General features: G+C 52.1%; 2 protein-coding genes across 3 annotated transcripts; both read left to right on the forward strand.

Moving 5' to 3' along the window:
• The first annotated feature begins 3,198 nt into the window (after positions 1-3,198).
• SNX15 (sorting nexin 15) lies at positions 3,199-13,577 on the forward strand. 2 transcript variants are annotated; one of them, XM_042904443.1, is made up of 8 exons: positions 3,199-3,439; positions 8,757-8,792; positions 8,997-9,117; positions 10,630-10,745; positions 10,846-10,993; positions 11,319-11,462; positions 12,447-12,701; positions 13,026-13,577. In XM_042904443.1, exons 1-8 carry the CDS (start codon positions 3,341-3,343, stop codon positions 13,130-13,132), a joined length of 1,026 nt encoding a protein of 341 aa, XP_042760377.1. In that variant the 5' UTR covers positions 3,199-3,340; the 3' UTR covers positions 13,133-13,577. The 2 variants fall into 2 exon arrangements, with proteins under 2 accessions (XP_042760377.1, XP_042760376.1); XM_042904442.1 differs by having other exon boundaries at positions 3,200-3,439; positions 12,444-12,701.
• Positions 13,578-13,669: 92 nt separating this feature from the next.
• SAC3D1 (SAC3 domain containing 1) lies at positions 13,670-16,549 on the forward strand. Its single transcript, XM_042904441.1, has 3 exons — positions 13,670-14,107; positions 14,283-14,863; positions 15,949-16,549. The coding sequence occupies exons 1-3, from the start codon at positions 14,034-14,036 to the stop codon at positions 16,449-16,451; spliced, it is 1,158 nt and encodes a 385-aa protein (XP_042760375.1). The 5' UTR covers positions 13,670-14,033; the 3' UTR covers positions 16,452-16,549.
• Positions 16,550-16,567: the final 18 nt, after the last annotated feature.

The following is a 16,567-nucleotide window of genomic DNA, read 5'->3' on the forward strand; positions in this document are numbered from 1 at the left end:
TTCCTGGAGAGGGAATGGGCAAAATCCGGGCTCTGTTAGGGTGGATGAGGGGAAATTGGCGTTAGGTAGACAAACTCAGAACATCACCTGTCCTACCGTGTAGAAGATTAAAACGACCTGCCCTGTCCTCTGTGTGAGACACTCTGTGGTCCCCGCGCTCCCAAGCCCTATGGTGCGTGAGCACACCCGGGCTCCAGAGCCAAACCCCAGCTCTGCCACTCACGGGATGATGCTGAGCAAGTTGCCTAACCTGTCTGTGCCACAGTGTCCCCGTCTGGGGGAGAGATCATGGCACCGACCTGCTAAGTTTGGGACAAGGACCAAATGGGTGGGTGTCTTGTGTGTCACAAGCACTGCACAGTGTTAGCTATAATTATCACTGTTTGAACCAGTAAGAGCTCAAGCAGATCCAGTGGATGTGAATTCAGCCATCCACTGATCCAGATGAGTCACCGCAGGGGTCAAGTCCTCCCGGGGCGCCCTTAGTAGTAAAGCAGCATCCTTGAGTTAAAGCATGAATTATGCATGGGTGGAGAAAAAGAAGAAAATAACAAGGCCATACTCATTACCAAGGCTTGCAGATGGGGAGTGTGAGCTGTGGCAGAAAGCCTGCATCCTGCACTCAGCCCAGTGGGAACGTGGGGAGCCCTGCTGGCATCCGGGAATCTGCAACTTTCCTCCCTCTGCTCCTCCCGCTGATGGAAATGGTGGAGCTGGAGTCTGAAGGCCGGGGGCAGGGGGAAACTGATCTAGATAGGAACGGGGCTTTGTGGAGTTATTTCTAGAAAATGTATCGTAAGCCCCGGAGGGTGAAGGGGGCAACAGCGGAAACATCCGCAGTGTTCCGGTCTCAAGGCTGTCGAACGCGACAGGATCACGAGGTACAGAGCCCCGTGCTCCCCCAGAAGGCAGTTAAGAAACAGACCCACTGGGGCGCCTGGGTGGCTCAGTCGGTTAAGCGTCCGACTTTGGCTCAGGTCATGATCTCACGGTCCGTGAGTTCGAGCCCCACGTCGGGCTCTGTGCTGACAGCTAAGAGCCTGGAGCCTGTTTCAGATTCTGTGTCTCCCTCTCTCTCTGCCCCTCCCCTGTTCATGCTCTGTCTCTGTCTCAAAAATAAATAAACGTTAAAAAAAAAAATTTAAAAAAAAAAAAAAAAAAAAAAAAAGAAACAGACCCACTGTAATTGCCTGGCAGTCCGTGAAACTGCACGCGCTCCCTGCGTGCTTGCACATAAACACCAGATGTGGGTCTCGTTCATGTTTAAGACCCTTTGTGCTCCCTTTCATACTTTGAGGCTCTTTGATGTTTATATCTAATGGAACATGAAATAAAGGCTACGTGCAGACCCTGGCTACCGCTACCCTCTCGCAGAGGCTCTGTGCCCAGGTTAGAGCCTGGAGCCTGCTTTGGATTCTGTGTCTCCCTCTCTCTCTGCTCCTCCCCCGCCTGTGATCTCTCTCAAAAATAAATAAATAAACACTTATAAATAAACAAAGCAAATGGGTCTGCAGAGGTGTGTACCATTCAAGGGGATAGCCCATCTCAGCGCCCTCCCCAACACCTCCTGGTTATCTACCCTCTGCCTGAGCCTCCACAAGTCTTATTTGGGAGTTTCCTTCACCTCTGTCTGGAGACTGGCAGTACGGTTCCCACACATCTGAGTTCCGGCACCAGGAGTGGCCATGAGCACTTGAGGGCCTCACTCACACTACTGCTTTTAAGCTTCACACTCTGGCGGCGGTGGTTATCAGTCAGGATTCTCATCGGCCTGCCCCAGATACTGATCACAACTGCCCCCAGCCAACTGGATGGTTCTTGGAAGGATACCCGGAACTCATGGTCTCCCCGACAGAGGTCTCGGGATGCCAGACGTCAGGAGTGCCCAGGGGCTGGGCAGCTAAATCTGCGGCCAACACTGCACACCAGGGACAAATTGGTCCCCTTGCCAGACACTGTGCCCTCGGTCCCTCACTCAAGGTACTCAGCCTTCAGGAGAGAGTCCCCCACCCCGACCCAGGAGCTGGGGCAAGGAAAGGAGCCAACACCTTTGGATTCTGGGGCAGGAGACTGAAGGGCTACACATATAGAGAACTATCTTCAAACAAAGATACGGTGCTAACAGAGAGAAGGGGGTGAATGCTGGACAGGCCAAGAAGAGAAAAAAAGAAATATCCACTGCAGGAGATTCTATTATAAAACACCCTCTATTATAAACATTCTAGAGATGAGAGATTTAGGCTCCAGTAATCAAAGGAAACCCGTACAGCTGGTAAGAAGTGTGACCTCAGGGGTGCCTGGGGGGCTCAGTCATTCTTGAGCTCAAGAGCCCCAACAGGCTCTGTGCTGACAGCTCGACGGAGCCTGCAGCATGCATTACATTCTGGGTCTCCCTCTCTTTCTGCCCCTCCCCTGCTCACACTCTCTCTTTCTCTCAAAAATAAACATTAAAAAAAAAAAAAAAGTCATTTGCAACTATGTGGATGGAACTGGAGGGTATTATGCTAAGCGAAATTAGTCAGAGAAAGACAAATATCATATGACTTCGCTCACATGATGAATTTAAGATACTAAACAGATGAACAGAAGGGAAGGGAAGGAAAAATAATATAAAAACAGGGAGCAGGACAAAACGTAAGAGACTCTTAAATATGGAGAACAAACAGAGGATTGCCAGAGGGGTTGCGGGAGGAGGGGTGGTCTAAATAGGTCAGGGGCATTAAGGAATCTACTCCTGAAATCATTACTGCACCATGTGCTAACCTGGATGTAAATTAAACTACAAACAAATTAATTGATTAAAAAAATGAAAGAAAATGCTATCAAAAAAAAAAAAGAAGAAGAAGAAAAAAAGTGTGACTTCAGAACTTGTGAAGCCATCCTGCCTCTCTGGAATTCTCTTTTGCTTCCCCTACCTTTCCTGAAAACATGAATTATCGAATCCTATGGAGGGAGACAGGGAAATGATTTGGCTACAACTGGCACACTTTGGACACAGTGAAAGGTGGGTGGATAGATGAAAGCGGGGAATTGGGAAGCAGAGGAGAAGCTGGCGATGCTTGATGGGGCGGGTTTGACCTCGGGTCAGAGCTGAACGATCCAACCTCCCCAGCTTCAATCCCCCAGTTCACGCTTTACCAACAACCGTGAACTTTTTAGACGCTCCCTGGCCGCCCGCCTGGGCCGAGAGCTGCGCCGTCACTTGCGACTGCTCCCTAGGCCCAAGGAAGGAGGGCGCAAGCCCGGCTGAGGCGGTGGCTGGCGGGGACTGACCCGGAGGGGCGGGGGCGGCGTGGAGGAGGCAGAGGCCGGCGGTCAGCTCCGCTCCAGCTCGGTTGCCATGTCCCGCCAGGCGAAGGACGACTTTCTGCGGCACTACACCGTCTCCGATCCCCGGACCCACCCCAAAGGCTACACCGAATATAAAGTGACCGCGCAGGTGAGGTGGGGCCCGGCGGGGACCTTTACCCTTTTAACTAGAGGGGGGCCGGGTTTTACCTTAAGGCAAGGAGCAGCTGGAAGCTCCCTTTTTAGACGACAGAAATGGATTTCCCCTTTAAGGGGAGGCTGCGGTAAGAGCCTTCGTATACTTCTTTAGCCTTCAGGGGGCGAGGCCCTGGGAGGGCGCTGTCCTTTTAAAAGGGCGTGGACGGCAGTTCTCGGAGTGGGAAGGGTGGGTTCCCACGCCCAACGTGTGGTGTCTTCACTTCAGGCTGTGAATTTCTCTAAATTAACAGGAAAGCTCTGTTCCATCCAAATATCAGTTCTCCAGTCTCTTGGAGTAAGTTTTGTTAACTGGTTTGTTTGATGTTTACATAAAAGTTCCTTTTTAAAAGACTTTCATTTTTAATTCTTCAGAAAACACCGCTCTATGGCTTTAAAAATTCATACAGTTCAAAAGAATCTGAAGAGTAAGTCTCTATCTTCACGGTCCTAGCGGGAGGTCAATAGATGAAGCCGAAAGTTGACGTATGTAGCAGTAACAACGTTTATAAGCACAGTTTATAGATACTTGGGGGAAACCAAGAGAAGAATTAAAAAATGGAAGCAGTCTAAAAGAGTATCTGTAGAATGACATACAAGAATTGGTTGGGGAAGACTTCGCTATAAATTGTTTTGTACCTTTAGGATTTTGAACTAGGCAACTATTAAACTGGTGCATTAGTAACTGTTAAAAGGATGCAGAAACTCAAAGATACTTCCAAAGTGACTTAAGTGCAGAATCCTAGATGTTTAAAATGAGCTTTCCCCATATCCTTTATGCCTTAACTTTGGCCTAAAAACGCAAAAAGATTGCCCTTAGAAAGATGAGACGGAGGGGGGTGGGAAGGGTGTGGCAAGGAGCTGTAGCCTTTTCCTGAAGTCTTGCTGTTGAAGCACTTTTAAACAAGTAAATGCATTATTTTGACATATTTTTTATAACTTTTAAAGATAAATAATTTTCCCTCCCTTACCATCCCCATCTGTCTGCCATCTTTGTGAGAACCAATGCAGCTAGTTTCTTATTTATCCTTGCAGATAAACCCTATATTTAAAAGCAAATATGTCAGAGGCGCCTGGGTCGCTCAATCCATTAAGCCTCCGGCTCTTGATTTAGGCTCAGGTCATGGATCTACTCCCGAGGTTCATGAGATCAAGTCCTGAGTCAGGCTCTACACTGACAGCTCAGAGCCTCCTTGGGATTCCCCCCTGCCCCGACCACCTCTGCCTCTACCCTGTTCTCTCTCTCTCTCTCTGCCTCCACCCTGCATTCTCTGTCTCAAAATAAACAAACTTAAAAAAAATTAGGTATGTCACAAAATTCTACTGACACCAATATTATACTTTATATTAACTTTATGTTGAATTTAAATGAAAACTTACAAAAGAAAAAAACAGATAATCACCTGACAAACCAAAAAAACAATAAAAATTTTTTAAAAAGACTATTAAAAAAAGCAGATATGTGTAACACACAGTGACGTTCTACAAGCCACTTGCCGGTATTCCTTTTTTTTTTGTTGTTATTTCCCCTTGTAAATTTTTAAAAACTGACACATAATTTACATACATATGCCCAACTCTCAAGTGTATAGCCCAGTAATTTTTACATTACATATGTATACGTCTGTGCAGGCAGCGCTCAGACCAGGATATAGACCCTGTCTTTTTTTGTTCCTTCCCAATCTATAGTCCTACACCCACAGAGGTAACCACTGACCTGACTTCTCTTGCCACAGATTAGTTTTGTCTGTTCTTGAACCTCATACAAATGGAATCATCCACAGCAAGTACTCTTTTGTGTCTGGCCTTCGTCACTGTCTATATGGTGTTTTTGGAATTCATCTGTGTTGTTACGTGTATAAGTATTCTTTTTTCATTGCCATGTGGCATTAGTCCCTTGTATAAATACACCACCATTTCTTTATTCATTCTGCTGTTATTGGACATTTGGGTTGTATCTAAAAAGTGTTTTAGTTGCTACAAGTAGAGTTGTATGAACACATGTACAAGTCTTTTTATGGGCATGTGCACCCATTTCTTCCTGGTATGTACTTAGGAGTGGAATTAGTGGGTCATTTGATAGGTACCTGTGTAGTTGTTCTAGAAATTACCAGTTTGGGGGGCACCTGGGTGGCTCAGTCGGTTAAGCATCTGACTCTTGGTTTCGGCTCAGGTCATTATCTCCCGATGGTTGGTGAGTTCGAGCCCTGAGTAGGGCTCCGTGCTGCCAACGCAGAGCCCGCTTGGGTTTTTCAGTCTCTCCTTCCCTCTCTCTCTCTCCCTCTCTGCCCCTACCCGGCTTGTGCTCGCCCACACTCTCTCTCAAAACAAATAGATTTTAGAAATTACCAATTTTCGGGGCACCTGCCTGGCTCTTTCAGTAGAGCTTGGGGTTGTGAGTTTGAGCCCCATGTTGGGTGGAGAGATTACTTAAAAATAAAATCTGAAGAGGGACGCCTGGGTGGCTCAGTCGGTTGAGCGTCCAACTTGGGCTCAGGGCATGATCTCACGGTTCGTAGGTTCGAGCCCTGCATCGCGTTCTGTGCTGACAGCTCAGAGCGTGGAGCCTGTTCCAGATTCTGTGTCTCCCTCTGCCCCTCCCTTGCTTGTGCTCTGCCTCTGTCTCAAAAATAAACATCAAGGGGCGCCTGGGTGGCGCAGTCGGTTAAGCGTCCGACTTCAGCCAGGTCACGATCTCGCGGTCCGTGAGTTCGAGCCCCGCGTCAGGCTCTGGGCTGATGGCTCGGAGCCTGGAGCCTGCTTCCGATTCTGTGTCTCCCTCTCTCTCTGACCCTCCCCCGTTCATGCTCTGTCTCTCTCTGTCCCAAAAATAAAAAAAAATAAAATAAACATCAAAAAAAATTTTTTTTTAAATCTGAAGAGAAGAGAAGGAAGAGAAAAGAGAAAGAAATCACTGATTTTTAAAAGTGGTTATACTGTTTTATACTCCTGTTCTCACCAGCACTTGATATCATGAGCATCTTTAATTTTCAGCATTCTAGGCTGGTGTATGTGTAACATCTGATTGCAGCATAATTTGCATTTCTCTGATGACTAATGATGTTGAGCATATTTTCATAATCTTATTGGCCAAACACCTTCTTTTGTGGAAGGTGCCTGCTCAAACATTTTGCCCAATTTTAATTTTTTTTAGTGTGTGCGTGTTTTGTTTTGTTTTTTTAGAGAGAGACAGAGCACAAGTGGGGGAGGGGCAGAGAGCGAGGGAGACAGAATCTGAAGCAGGCTCCAGGCTCTGAGCTGGTGGCACAGAGCCTGACGCGGGGCTCAAACTCACAGACTGTGAGATCATGACCTGAGCCAAAATCAGACGCTTAACCGACTGAGCCACCCAGGCGCCCCTGTTTTGCCCAATTTTAAAAGTTGAGTTATCTTTTTAGTATTGATCTGTAGGAGTTCTTTATATATTCTGGATATGAGGTGTTTTTTTTTTTTGTCAGGTATATATATTCCTCAACAGTTTTTAAATCTAGTTTCTTTTACCCAACATATTTCAGGCAAGTTTGTCGTGAAAAGCAAAAGCCAGGGTTTTGGTCCTAGCTGTCCCTCTTACTTGCTGTGCGATTTTTAAAGAATTTTTATTTTTAACTGAGGTTTAGTTGACAGACGGTATTATGTTATTTTCAGGTGTACCACATAGTGATTCGACGCTTATGATGAAATGTTGACCACGATAAGTGTAGTTGACCAGCTGTCGCCATAGAAAATTATTGCAGTATTGGGGCACCTGGGTGGCTCAGTCTGTTAAGCGTCCGACTTCAGCTCAGGTCATGATCTCGTGGTTCGTGACTTCGAGCCCCGTGTCGGGCCCTGTGCTGATGCCTCAGAGCCTGGAGCCTGTTTCAGATTCTGTGTCTCCCCCTCTCTCTGCCCCTCCCCCACTCCCACTCTGTCTCTGTCTCTCAAAAATGAATAAATGTTAAAAAAAAAATTAGGGGCGCCTGGGTGGCTCAGTCAGTTAGGCCGCCGACTTCGGCTCAGGTCACGATCTCGCGGTCCGTGAGTTCGAGCCCCGCGTCGGGCTCTGTGCTGACAGCTCAGAGCCTGGAGCCTGTTTCAGATTCTGTGTCTCCCTTTCTCTGGCCCTCCCCCGTTCATGCTCTGTCTCTCTCTGTCTCAAAAATAAATAAACGTTAAAAAAAATTTTTTTTTTAAATTAAAAAAAAAAAGAAATATAATATAGTGGGGGCGCCTGGGTGGCTCAGTCGATTGAGCTTCCGACTTCAGCTCAGGTCATGATCTCACAGCTCATGAGTTCAAGCCCTGCGTCGGGGCTGACAGCTTAGAGCCTGGAGCCTGCTTCGGATTCTGTGTCTCCCTCTCTTTCTGCCCCTAACCCACTCGCATTCTGTCTCTGTCTCTCTCAAAAATAAATAAACATTAAGAAAATAAAAAAAAAGGAGGGGGGGGCTCCTGAGTGGCTCAGCTGGTTGAGCATCCGACTTCGGCTCAGGTCATGATCTCACAATTTGTGAGTTCGAGCCCTGCGTCAGGCTCTGTGCTGACCGCCCGGAGCCTGGAGCCTGCTTCGGAGTCTGTGTCTCCCTCTCTCTCTGCCCCTGCCCCACTTGCACTCTGTCTCTCTCTGTCTCTCAAAAAGAAATAAAAATGTAAAAAAAATTTTTTTTAATTAAAAAAAAAAAAAAAAGAAATGTAACATAGCGACTACAGGGTCTTCTTTCCACCTCAGACCCCAGTCTGCCCTTCCAGAAGGTCACAACCGCAGTGATGGTTCTTCTGTGCTCAGGAGTGTTTGCCCACAGCGTCTCCCTCACTTAAGGAAGGAGGGGCTCCTGGGACGGAACCTGATTCTTTGGAGAACTTGAGGTTCTTTGGTTTCAGTGTGAAATTCAGGGACTTGGCCCTTTGAAGGAACTGAAATAGTGCTCCCTTGGGTGGTACGTAAGCTACAGTTGGAACGACGCAGAGAAGGTTAGTGTGGCCGCTGCAGATGGATGGCATGTAATTCACGAAGGAACTGAGATAAAAGTTGGGCCGAGGACCGAGGGGTGTGGACGGGTCCTTAGGGACCCTCGCGTCGGGCAGATGACGAAACTGGCGTATGGTAGAAAGCCACACAAAGCCACACAAAGCCTCGAAGCCAGGACACCTTGATAGCCGTGGTCAACAGCCAAAGGCACCTGCCCTTTTGCGGGGGGGCTGGGAGGTACCTGGGGCCTCCCTGGATTTTACTGGGTGATGGGGTGTCAGATGTCAGTCTCTGGACTCACCTGGTTCTTGCCTTTCTTCCTCAGTTCATCTCAAAGAGGGACCCAGAGGATGTCAAAGAGGTGAGGCTCCTGGGAGGAAGGGGGACCATTCCCCGATTCCAGATGCAGGAGCAGTAAAGGAACAACTGATCACTCCGCAGCCCTGGGAGGAGGGGGTGCTACACCCCAATCTGCACACCCACGCTGGGGCCAGGCGGGGGGTGGGGGGCGGGGAAGCCTCTTTCCACCGTTGCCGGCCTGGGTCAAGTCTTGTGTCCCCCTTAGGTGGTGGTCTGGAAGCGGTACAGCGACTTCCGCAAGCTGCATGGAGACCTGGCCTACACCCACCGCAACCTCTTCCGCCGCCTGGAGGAGTTCCCGGCCTTCCCCCGTGCCCAAGTGTTTGGTGAGTGTTCATCCTGGCATTCAGGCCGCAGATGGAGGGACAGGTGGGCAAAGGGGACCCCTGCTGGCGGGGGCTGGATGAGGGGAACCCAGACCGCCAGCAGAGACACTTTTGGGGAGCTCAAGGGCCCTTAGAGACAACCTCCTTCCACACAGGGGGAAACTGAGGCTCAGAGCAGCCTAGCCTTTAGTGTGCGTCTCAGGCCCTTTAACATTCCGTCTTCGTTAGCCCCATTTTCAAGACAAGGCCGCTGGGACGCAGGGTCATGAAGGGGCTTGGCCCGTAAATGGCTAGAACCAGAATGCCTCCCCACAAGCCGGTGTTTCCTCCAGACCCTCGCTGTCCAAAAGCAGCAGCTGTGAGCCAGATGTGGTGAGTCTGAGCTGAGGTGTGCCTGTGGGTCGAATGCACACTGAAATAGAATGTAAATTATCCTGATAGCTTATCTATGGATCCTGTGTCCAAAGGAGATTATTGTGGTTGCTTGGGTGAAGTGAAACATATATATAAAGCATTTCACTTAACTCAATATAAAGATATTTATTTATATATTTATATTTATGCATTTATTTATATATTTTGTAGAGAGAATCTCTTATTTATTTATTTTGAGAGTGTGTGTGTGTGTGTGTGTGTGTGTGTACAGGAGAGGCAAGAGAAGGAGAGAGAGAATCCCAAGCAGGCGCCACGCTGATGGCTGACACAGGGCTCGAACCCACGAACCTTGAGATCGTGACCTGAGCGGAAACCCAAGAGTCGGACGCTTAACCAACTGAGCCCACCCAGGCGCCCCAAATGGAATATATTATTAACACCGAGTTAACCTGTTTCTTTTTACTTTTTTTTTTTTTTTAACATGGTGACTAGAAAATGACAAATTACGTATGCCACTCATGATGTATTTCTGGGTGGCCGGGACTGATCCGTTACTTGCGTCTGTAGACTCACGTGAGCTCCCCTTTCACAGCAAGAAGAAGGCTTGCTGCTGGCAGGTCATGCCAGGCTGTGGGCAGCGCAGCCAGCTGCTCCCCTGGCAGCACGATGACGAGGTCAGAGCTAGGTGACTCTGCAGGACATCTAGAACAGAGCAGGGCAACCGTAAACACAGAGCTACCTGCTGTGTGACCTTGGCCGAGTCACTTCTCTCTCTGAGCCTTACTTTCCTCTCCGTTACATCAAAACCGTCTGAAACTATTTTGTTTCTTGCTGGCTGGCTCCCCTGCCTGTCTAGGATGTGATATCCACGAGAGGAGAGGCCTTGCTTTTCTCTCTTTCGCCTTCTCAACACCAATCTAGTGCATTAGTAGGTGCTCGATAAACATCTGGCAAATGGATGACTAGGGAGCTCGGTCCCTGCTTGCAAGCACCCTCACCCCACCTCCCCGGGAGGAGCCAGGGAAGATGATGGGGAGGACGGCAGCAGGCTGCTGGGATCCTCTCCGGCTGAACCAGGAAAGTGACCCCTGTGGATCACTGCCTCTCTCCCCACCCCTTGTCTTGGGGCGGCCGCAGGCCGGTTCGAGGCCTCAGTGATTGAGGAGCGGCGGAAGGGGGCCGAGGACCTGCTTCGCTTCACCGTGCACATCCCTGCACTCAACAACAGCCCCCAGCTCAAGGAGTTCTTCCGGGTGCGTGTACCTGCTGTCCCTCTTCCCGGGTACCTGGGAAACCTACCTGCCCTCGAGGCCGCGCTGGAGATTTCCCCATCCCTGTCTTTCTCTCCCGCAGGGTGGGGAGGTAACCCGGCCCTCTGACATGTCCAGGGACCTACACATCCTGCCACCCCCTCTGATCCCCACACCGCCCCCTGAGGAACCCTGGTTGCCCCAGCCGCTCCCTGCAGAGAGGAGAGGCCTTGAGGAACTGGAGGTGCCAGGTACATGGGGGGGTGGGGAGGGCGGCAGGGCTGGAGGGTCTGGGGGTGGTGGTGGGCACACACTTCCTCCCCAGTAAAGATTTTCCCCAGTAAAAATTCTGGGGTGTGTTCCAGCCCCTCTACCATTAACCTGCTGAGGAGCTCTAGCCAGGCCATTTTCCTTCTCTAGGCTATAGTTTCTTAATCTGTAAAAGGGGCACAACCCTAAACGTGGGCTTATCTGTGCCCTTGGGTGCCACAAGGATTTAATGAGAGGCAATTCCATTTTGAAAGCTGGGGAATGATAAGGACGGGCATGAAATGTCACCAATGATCTATTCCTCAGCGGATCCCCCACCATCCAGCCCTGCCCAGGAGGCCCTGGATCTCCTCTTTAACTGTGGGAGCACCGAGGAGGCATCCGGTTCCCCTGCCCGAGGCCCCCTCACAGAGGCTGAGCTTGCCCTCTTCGACCCCTTCTCCAGGGAAGGTAACAAGCTGGGACAAGCAGAGGGGGGCTGATGTGGGGGCAAGGAGAGTAGGCAGAGCCACTAACTAGCTCATGTCGTGCCTGTGTGAATCCTAGAAAGGAGCCCCCCTTCGGGCAGCCCGCAGCCTTAGTGAGAATCGGAAGCAGGTCCCCACCCCCCATACTCCCCCCTGCCCTGTGCCAGGGCGCATAAGCTGGAGGCCCCTGGACAGTGGGCAACCACAGAGGAAGGAAATGAGCCACCTCCCACCGTGGGATCTCCTCCTCCCTGAGAAAGCTTTGGAACAGGCAGGGGTCACCCTGTCTTCGGAGGGTTTGAGTTCCTTCCATTGGAAGCCCAAGGTGGGGGTTTCCCGGCTGGCTTGGGGTCACGCTACAGATCTTGAAGGCAGGAGAGGCCTGTTGATCGGGGAGGGGTGAGGCTTGGGTTCAGAGAGCAGCACGGGAGGCCCTGCAGCTGCTGCTGGCAGGTGGAGGCCTCCCACAAGACCCCCCGCCCCCATGGAAGGGGGAAGGCCCCCCATGGAGGGGGTTCTCACCTGAAGTTGTAAGACCTGAGATTCTCTGAATCCGTTATTCTAACGTTCTAAGGTTTGGAGCCTTTCTGTCCTTGGCCTGGTATGGTTGCTCTAGCATCCTTCCGTTAAACTTTGTGGAGAGAATTCTTACGTTTGTAGATCAACTATAGTCAGGAGAGGAGTAGGCCCAGTGACCCAAACCTCACAAACTAATGTTAGTGCGTACCCAAGGAAAGAATTAGGAAGGTCATTGTTTTTGTTTTTACAAAAGCAAAGGACTGCATCAATTAAATAGGTCATGGCTAGTTTGCTATGCACAAACGGCTCTTGAGTTGCTCAGGCACTGCTTCCCTCCACGTGGAACAGGTTGGTACCTTGATGGGCAAGAGAGTTCTGGGGATGGGCAGCAGGCCCTGGGAAAAGGAGGGCCAGTCTGGCCTGAGTCCTCCATATCTGATTGTAGAAGGTGCGGGCCCCCGTCCAACCCACCTGGGTGAGCTGGCAGCAATGGAGGCGGAGTCTGAAAGGCTGGACCAGGAACCCTGGGAGCCTGGAGGGCAGGAGGAGGAAGAGGAGGAGGAAGAACGGCCCGTCCCTGCATATCTGAGCCAAGCCACAGAGCTCATCACCCAGGCTCTGCGGGATGAGAAGGCAGGTGCCTACCCTGCAGCCCTGCAGGGCTATCGGGACGGCGTGCACATCCTGCTACAGGGGGTTCCCGGTGAGTAGGCCTGGAAGGTGGAAGGGCAGGCCCAGAGTCTCAGAGAGTGCAGCGAAGGGAAGGGAAGGTGCAAAACAAGCAAGTCCAGGGGGAGAAGTGTTGTCCCTGACCAGGTATATAACCTTGGGCAGTTTCTTTACCTCTTGTGGCCTCAATTTTCTTATTTGTAAAATGGGGAGAATAGATCTGATTCCCAGGGAGCGGGGGGAGCAGCGGGGCGGGTGGGGAGGGGGGAAGATGCATGTTGATGCTCTGTGAACTGTAAGGGGCTGGACCAGGGGTTCTGAACCCAGGTGTCCCAGCTGAACCATTCTCTCTCCATAGGTGACCCATCACCTGCCCGCCGGGAGGGTGTGAAGAAGAAGGCAGCTGAATATCTAAAGCGGGCAGAAGAAATTTTGCACCTGCATCTGTCCCAACTCCCCCCATGAGAGGACATGAACCCCTACCCAGGACGAGCTCCAGCACTGCCAGCCACTCCCTTTTACTGTCCCTGGGGCCTGGCCCTATATCCTGGTCTTGTAACTCTAGGGGTCATTTCTGTATGTAACTGGACCAAGAATGAGACAAATAATGAATTTGAAGCTCCTTGACCACATCTGCCACCTTGGAATCAGGGACTCCTACTTGTGATCCTGTCTATCTTGTGTGAGCAGCATCTCTGGTCCTAAACTAGCTGTTTACCCATCTAGAACAGGGTTCTGCAAACTATGGCCAGCAGCCACATTTTGCCTAAGTGCCTTTTTCTGTAAGGCCCATGAGCTAGAAAGGTTTTTACATTTTTTAATAGTTGAAAAAAAAAATCAAAAGAATAGTATTGTGACAGGTGAAAATTACATGAAATTTAAGTATCTAAGAATAAAATGTGGAACACAATCAGGCTCATTCGTTTAATATTGTCTGTGGCTGCTTTCCCACTACACCAGGTGAGGTGAATAGTGGCAGAGTCGACTAATTCCAATCCGCAAATCCCAAAGCATTTACTGTCTGCCCTTTGCAGAAAAAGTTTGCTGACCCCTGATCTAGAAAATAGGGAGAATAGTCTCCAGGGAAACAAGAGTAGAGAATGATAGCAGGACCGACTGAACCAGGTTATTGGGTGAAAAGGATGATGAAAGGGAACCCAAATTTGCGTTAGCCATTTTGGGAGGTGCCCAGAGGCGAAGAGCGAGGGTTTGGCAGGCAGAAACCTGGGAAGGCGTGGCTCTATTCCTTCCCCGCCCCTCCTGCAAAGCGGTTGGTTGCGGAAGGGACTACAAACTGGTGTGTCATGGGAGTGGGCGGGGCTGTGCGCGGTGCATCATGGAGGCTTAAGGGACGCCTGAGCCGGAGATGGTGGCGCTGAACTACAACGCGGGGCGTCTCGGGAGTCCTGCTGGAGGCCTTGTGGGAGGGGACAAGATTCGGTGAGAGGACGGCGCTTGCCGTTGGGCGGTGGGGACGCTAGGCCCCGGGCGGGGAGGCGGGGCCCCGCCACAATCAGCCAGCTCCGCCGCCAGAGTCCCCGCCAGCCCTCGCGTAGAATGGAGCGATTGGCCGCCGCGGTCCCCGGGATGCTGAGAGCCTGTCCTTTCCCCTCAGCCCACCCATGTCCGGCTGCAAGCTGCCGGTGGGCACGTGCCCGGACATGTGCCCGGCCGCCGAGCGCGCTCAGCGCGAGAAGGAGCGCCGCCTGCACCGCTTCGAGGTGGCGCCGGGGTGCCGCGGCGACCGGCCCCGCGCGGACCCGCAGCGCGCGGTGAAGGAGTACAGGCGGCCGGCCGCCGGCAAGGCCCGGCCCCCGCCGAGCCAGCTGCGTCCGCCGTCCGTGCTGCTGGCCACCGTGCGCTACCTGGCCGGCGAGGTGGCCGAGCGCGCCGACGCATCCAGCGCCGAGGTGGCCAGCTTCGTGGCGGACCGGCTGCGCGCCGTGCGGCTGGACCTGGCCCTGCAGGACGCGGGCGACGCCGAGGCGGCGGGGGTGCTGGAGGCGGCGCTGGCAGTGCTGCTGGCCGTGGTGGCGCGGCTGGGGCCCGACGCCGTGCGCGGGCCAGCGGACCCGGTGCTGCTGCAGGCCCAGGTGCAGGAGGGCTTCGGTTCTCTGCGGCGCTGCTACGCTCAGGGCGCGGGGCCGCATCCCCGCGAGGCCGTCTTCCAGGGCCTCTTTCTGCTCTACAACCTGGGTGAGTCCGGGTCCCGGCGGAAGGGCAGGGGCGGGGGCGGGGCGTGGGAAGGGTGCCTCCCTGTAGACGGACGGTGGAGGCCAGGGAAGGAACGGGAAGCTCTACAACCTCACCATTAGCTCCCTCCCCATCCCTGCCTTCTAGATGTCTGTCGAGTCAATGCGCAAGATCCGCCGAGCCCCGACGTGGGCCTTCCGGACTGTCCATTCCCATATTTGGGTCTCGGGTGTTTTTGTAATAAAAGTGGAGAGGACAAGGTTGGAACGGGAAAATTCACCTAAGTGATTTTCAAACTTTTTTAAACCTGCAGTTCAGTGTTGCAAAGCAGCCATGATTATATGCCCATGAGACTTCTGACACAGAAGTTTCAAGACATTAGATCCTCCCTGTGGGTGGATGGTGCGTTCTAATACTATCCTATTTAATTGTAATAAAATGCTCTTGATTTCACAACCCACTAATGGGTCAGAAGCCTTAGTTCACAAAAGAGGCCCGAGGTTCCATTGTCTGTGATTCTCCTGGAAGGGAAGCAGGGGCAGAAGCTCTTGGAAGAAAAGGCCTCACCAGGTAGACAGGGAAGGTGTGGCAGAACCAGCTTCCTCGTCTGTTTCGCAGCTAGGGCAGTGGAGAAAGAGCTGAGTTTGAAGCCAGAAAACAGATTTGTGTGTGTGTGTGTGTGTGTGTGTGTCAAATTCTACGTACGAACTCAAGGACAGCCTCAGGCCAAGTCGTGAAATCATCTGGGCCTGTCTCCCTCATCCGAAAACAATGCTTCACTCTGCTAAGAGGACCCAGACTGTTTGAAGGGGCTGTCTCTGCACCTCATTCCAATAAGGCTCAGGAACGGGCTGATGGAGAAAGGGGGAGGGAAAGTAAGCTTGGCCCAGGGGAGGGGCGTGGCCAGAGCGGAAGGTGGGCGGCCCAAGGTCGGAGAAGGGCTTGGTGGTAGGCTAGAGGGGGTGGGTGTGGCTGAGGACCTTAGCAGGTGGGAGGCTAGGATGGGGGAGAGGCCTAACCTGAGGCCGCGGAACGTGGACCTGATCAGAGAAACACACTGAGCTGTCCCCCGGCTTCCGCCCTCACAGGCTCCGTGGAGGCCCTTCATGAGGTTCTGCAGCTACCTGCCGCCCTGCGTTCCTGCCCCGCCCTGCGCAGGGCCCTGGCTGTGGACTCAGCCTTTCGAGAAGGCAACACCGCCCGCCTATTCCGCCTGCTCCGGATCCTGCCCTATCTGCAAAGCTGCGCAGTGCAGTGCCACATAGGCCGTGCCCGCCGGGAAGCCCTGGCCCGCCTCGCTCGTGCCCTGAGCACCCCCAAAGGCCAGACCTTGCCCCTGGGCTTCATGGTCCACCTGCTGGCCCTGGATGGGCCGGAAGAGGCACGGGATCTGTGCCAGGCCCACGGACTGCCCTTGGACGGACAGGAGAGAGTTGTGTTTCTCAGGGGTCGCTACACGGAGAAAGGGCTGCCACCTGCGGGGACCTGCAGTGTGTTGGTGGCGAGCAAACTGGGAGGGCGCACCCTGGAGGAGGTGGTCGTGGCGGAGGAGGAAGATGAGGGTGTGGCTAGACGGAAGTCCTCTGCGTGAGGAGCTGTGCGCTCTCCCAGAGCCCAAGAATGGATCCAAGCACTGGTTTCTTTTCTCATCATTCCTACACAATAAAAGGAATTTGTTTTGTAGGGACAGTAACTATAATTGATTTA

This window comes from Panthera leo, chromosome D1, assembly GCF_018350215.1.
Source record: "Panthera leo isolate Ple1 chromosome D1, P.leo_Ple1_pat1.1, whole genome shotgun sequence".
NCBI lineage: Eukaryota > Metazoa > Chordata > Mammalia > Carnivora > Felidae > Panthera > Panthera leo.

Coding starts and splice junctions, on each gene's coding strand:
- SNX15 (XM_042904442.1), top strand. CDS start 3,341: ATGTCCCGCCAGGCGAAGGACGACTTTCTGCGGCACTACACCGTCTCC. Junction 3,440..8,756: donor AATATAAAGTGACCGCGCAG/GTGAGGTGGGGC, acceptor TTTCTTCCTCAG/TTCATCTCAAAGAGGGACCC. Junction 9,118..10,629: donor CCCCCGTGCCCAAGTGTTTG/GTGAGTGTTCAT, acceptor GGGCGGCCGCAG/GCCGGTTCGAGGCCTCAGTG.
- SAC3D1 (XM_042904441.1), top strand. CDS start 14,034: ATGGTGGCGCTGAACTACAACGCGGGGCGTCTCGGGAGTCCTGCTGGA. Junction 14,108..14,282: donor GTGGGAGGGGACAAGATTCG/GTGAGAGGACGG, acceptor CTTTCCCCTCAG/CCCACCCATGTCCGGCTGCA. Junction 14,864..15,948: donor CTTTCTGCTCTACAACCTGG/GTGAGTCCGGGT, acceptor CCGCCCTCACAG/GCTCCGTGGAGGCCCTTCAT.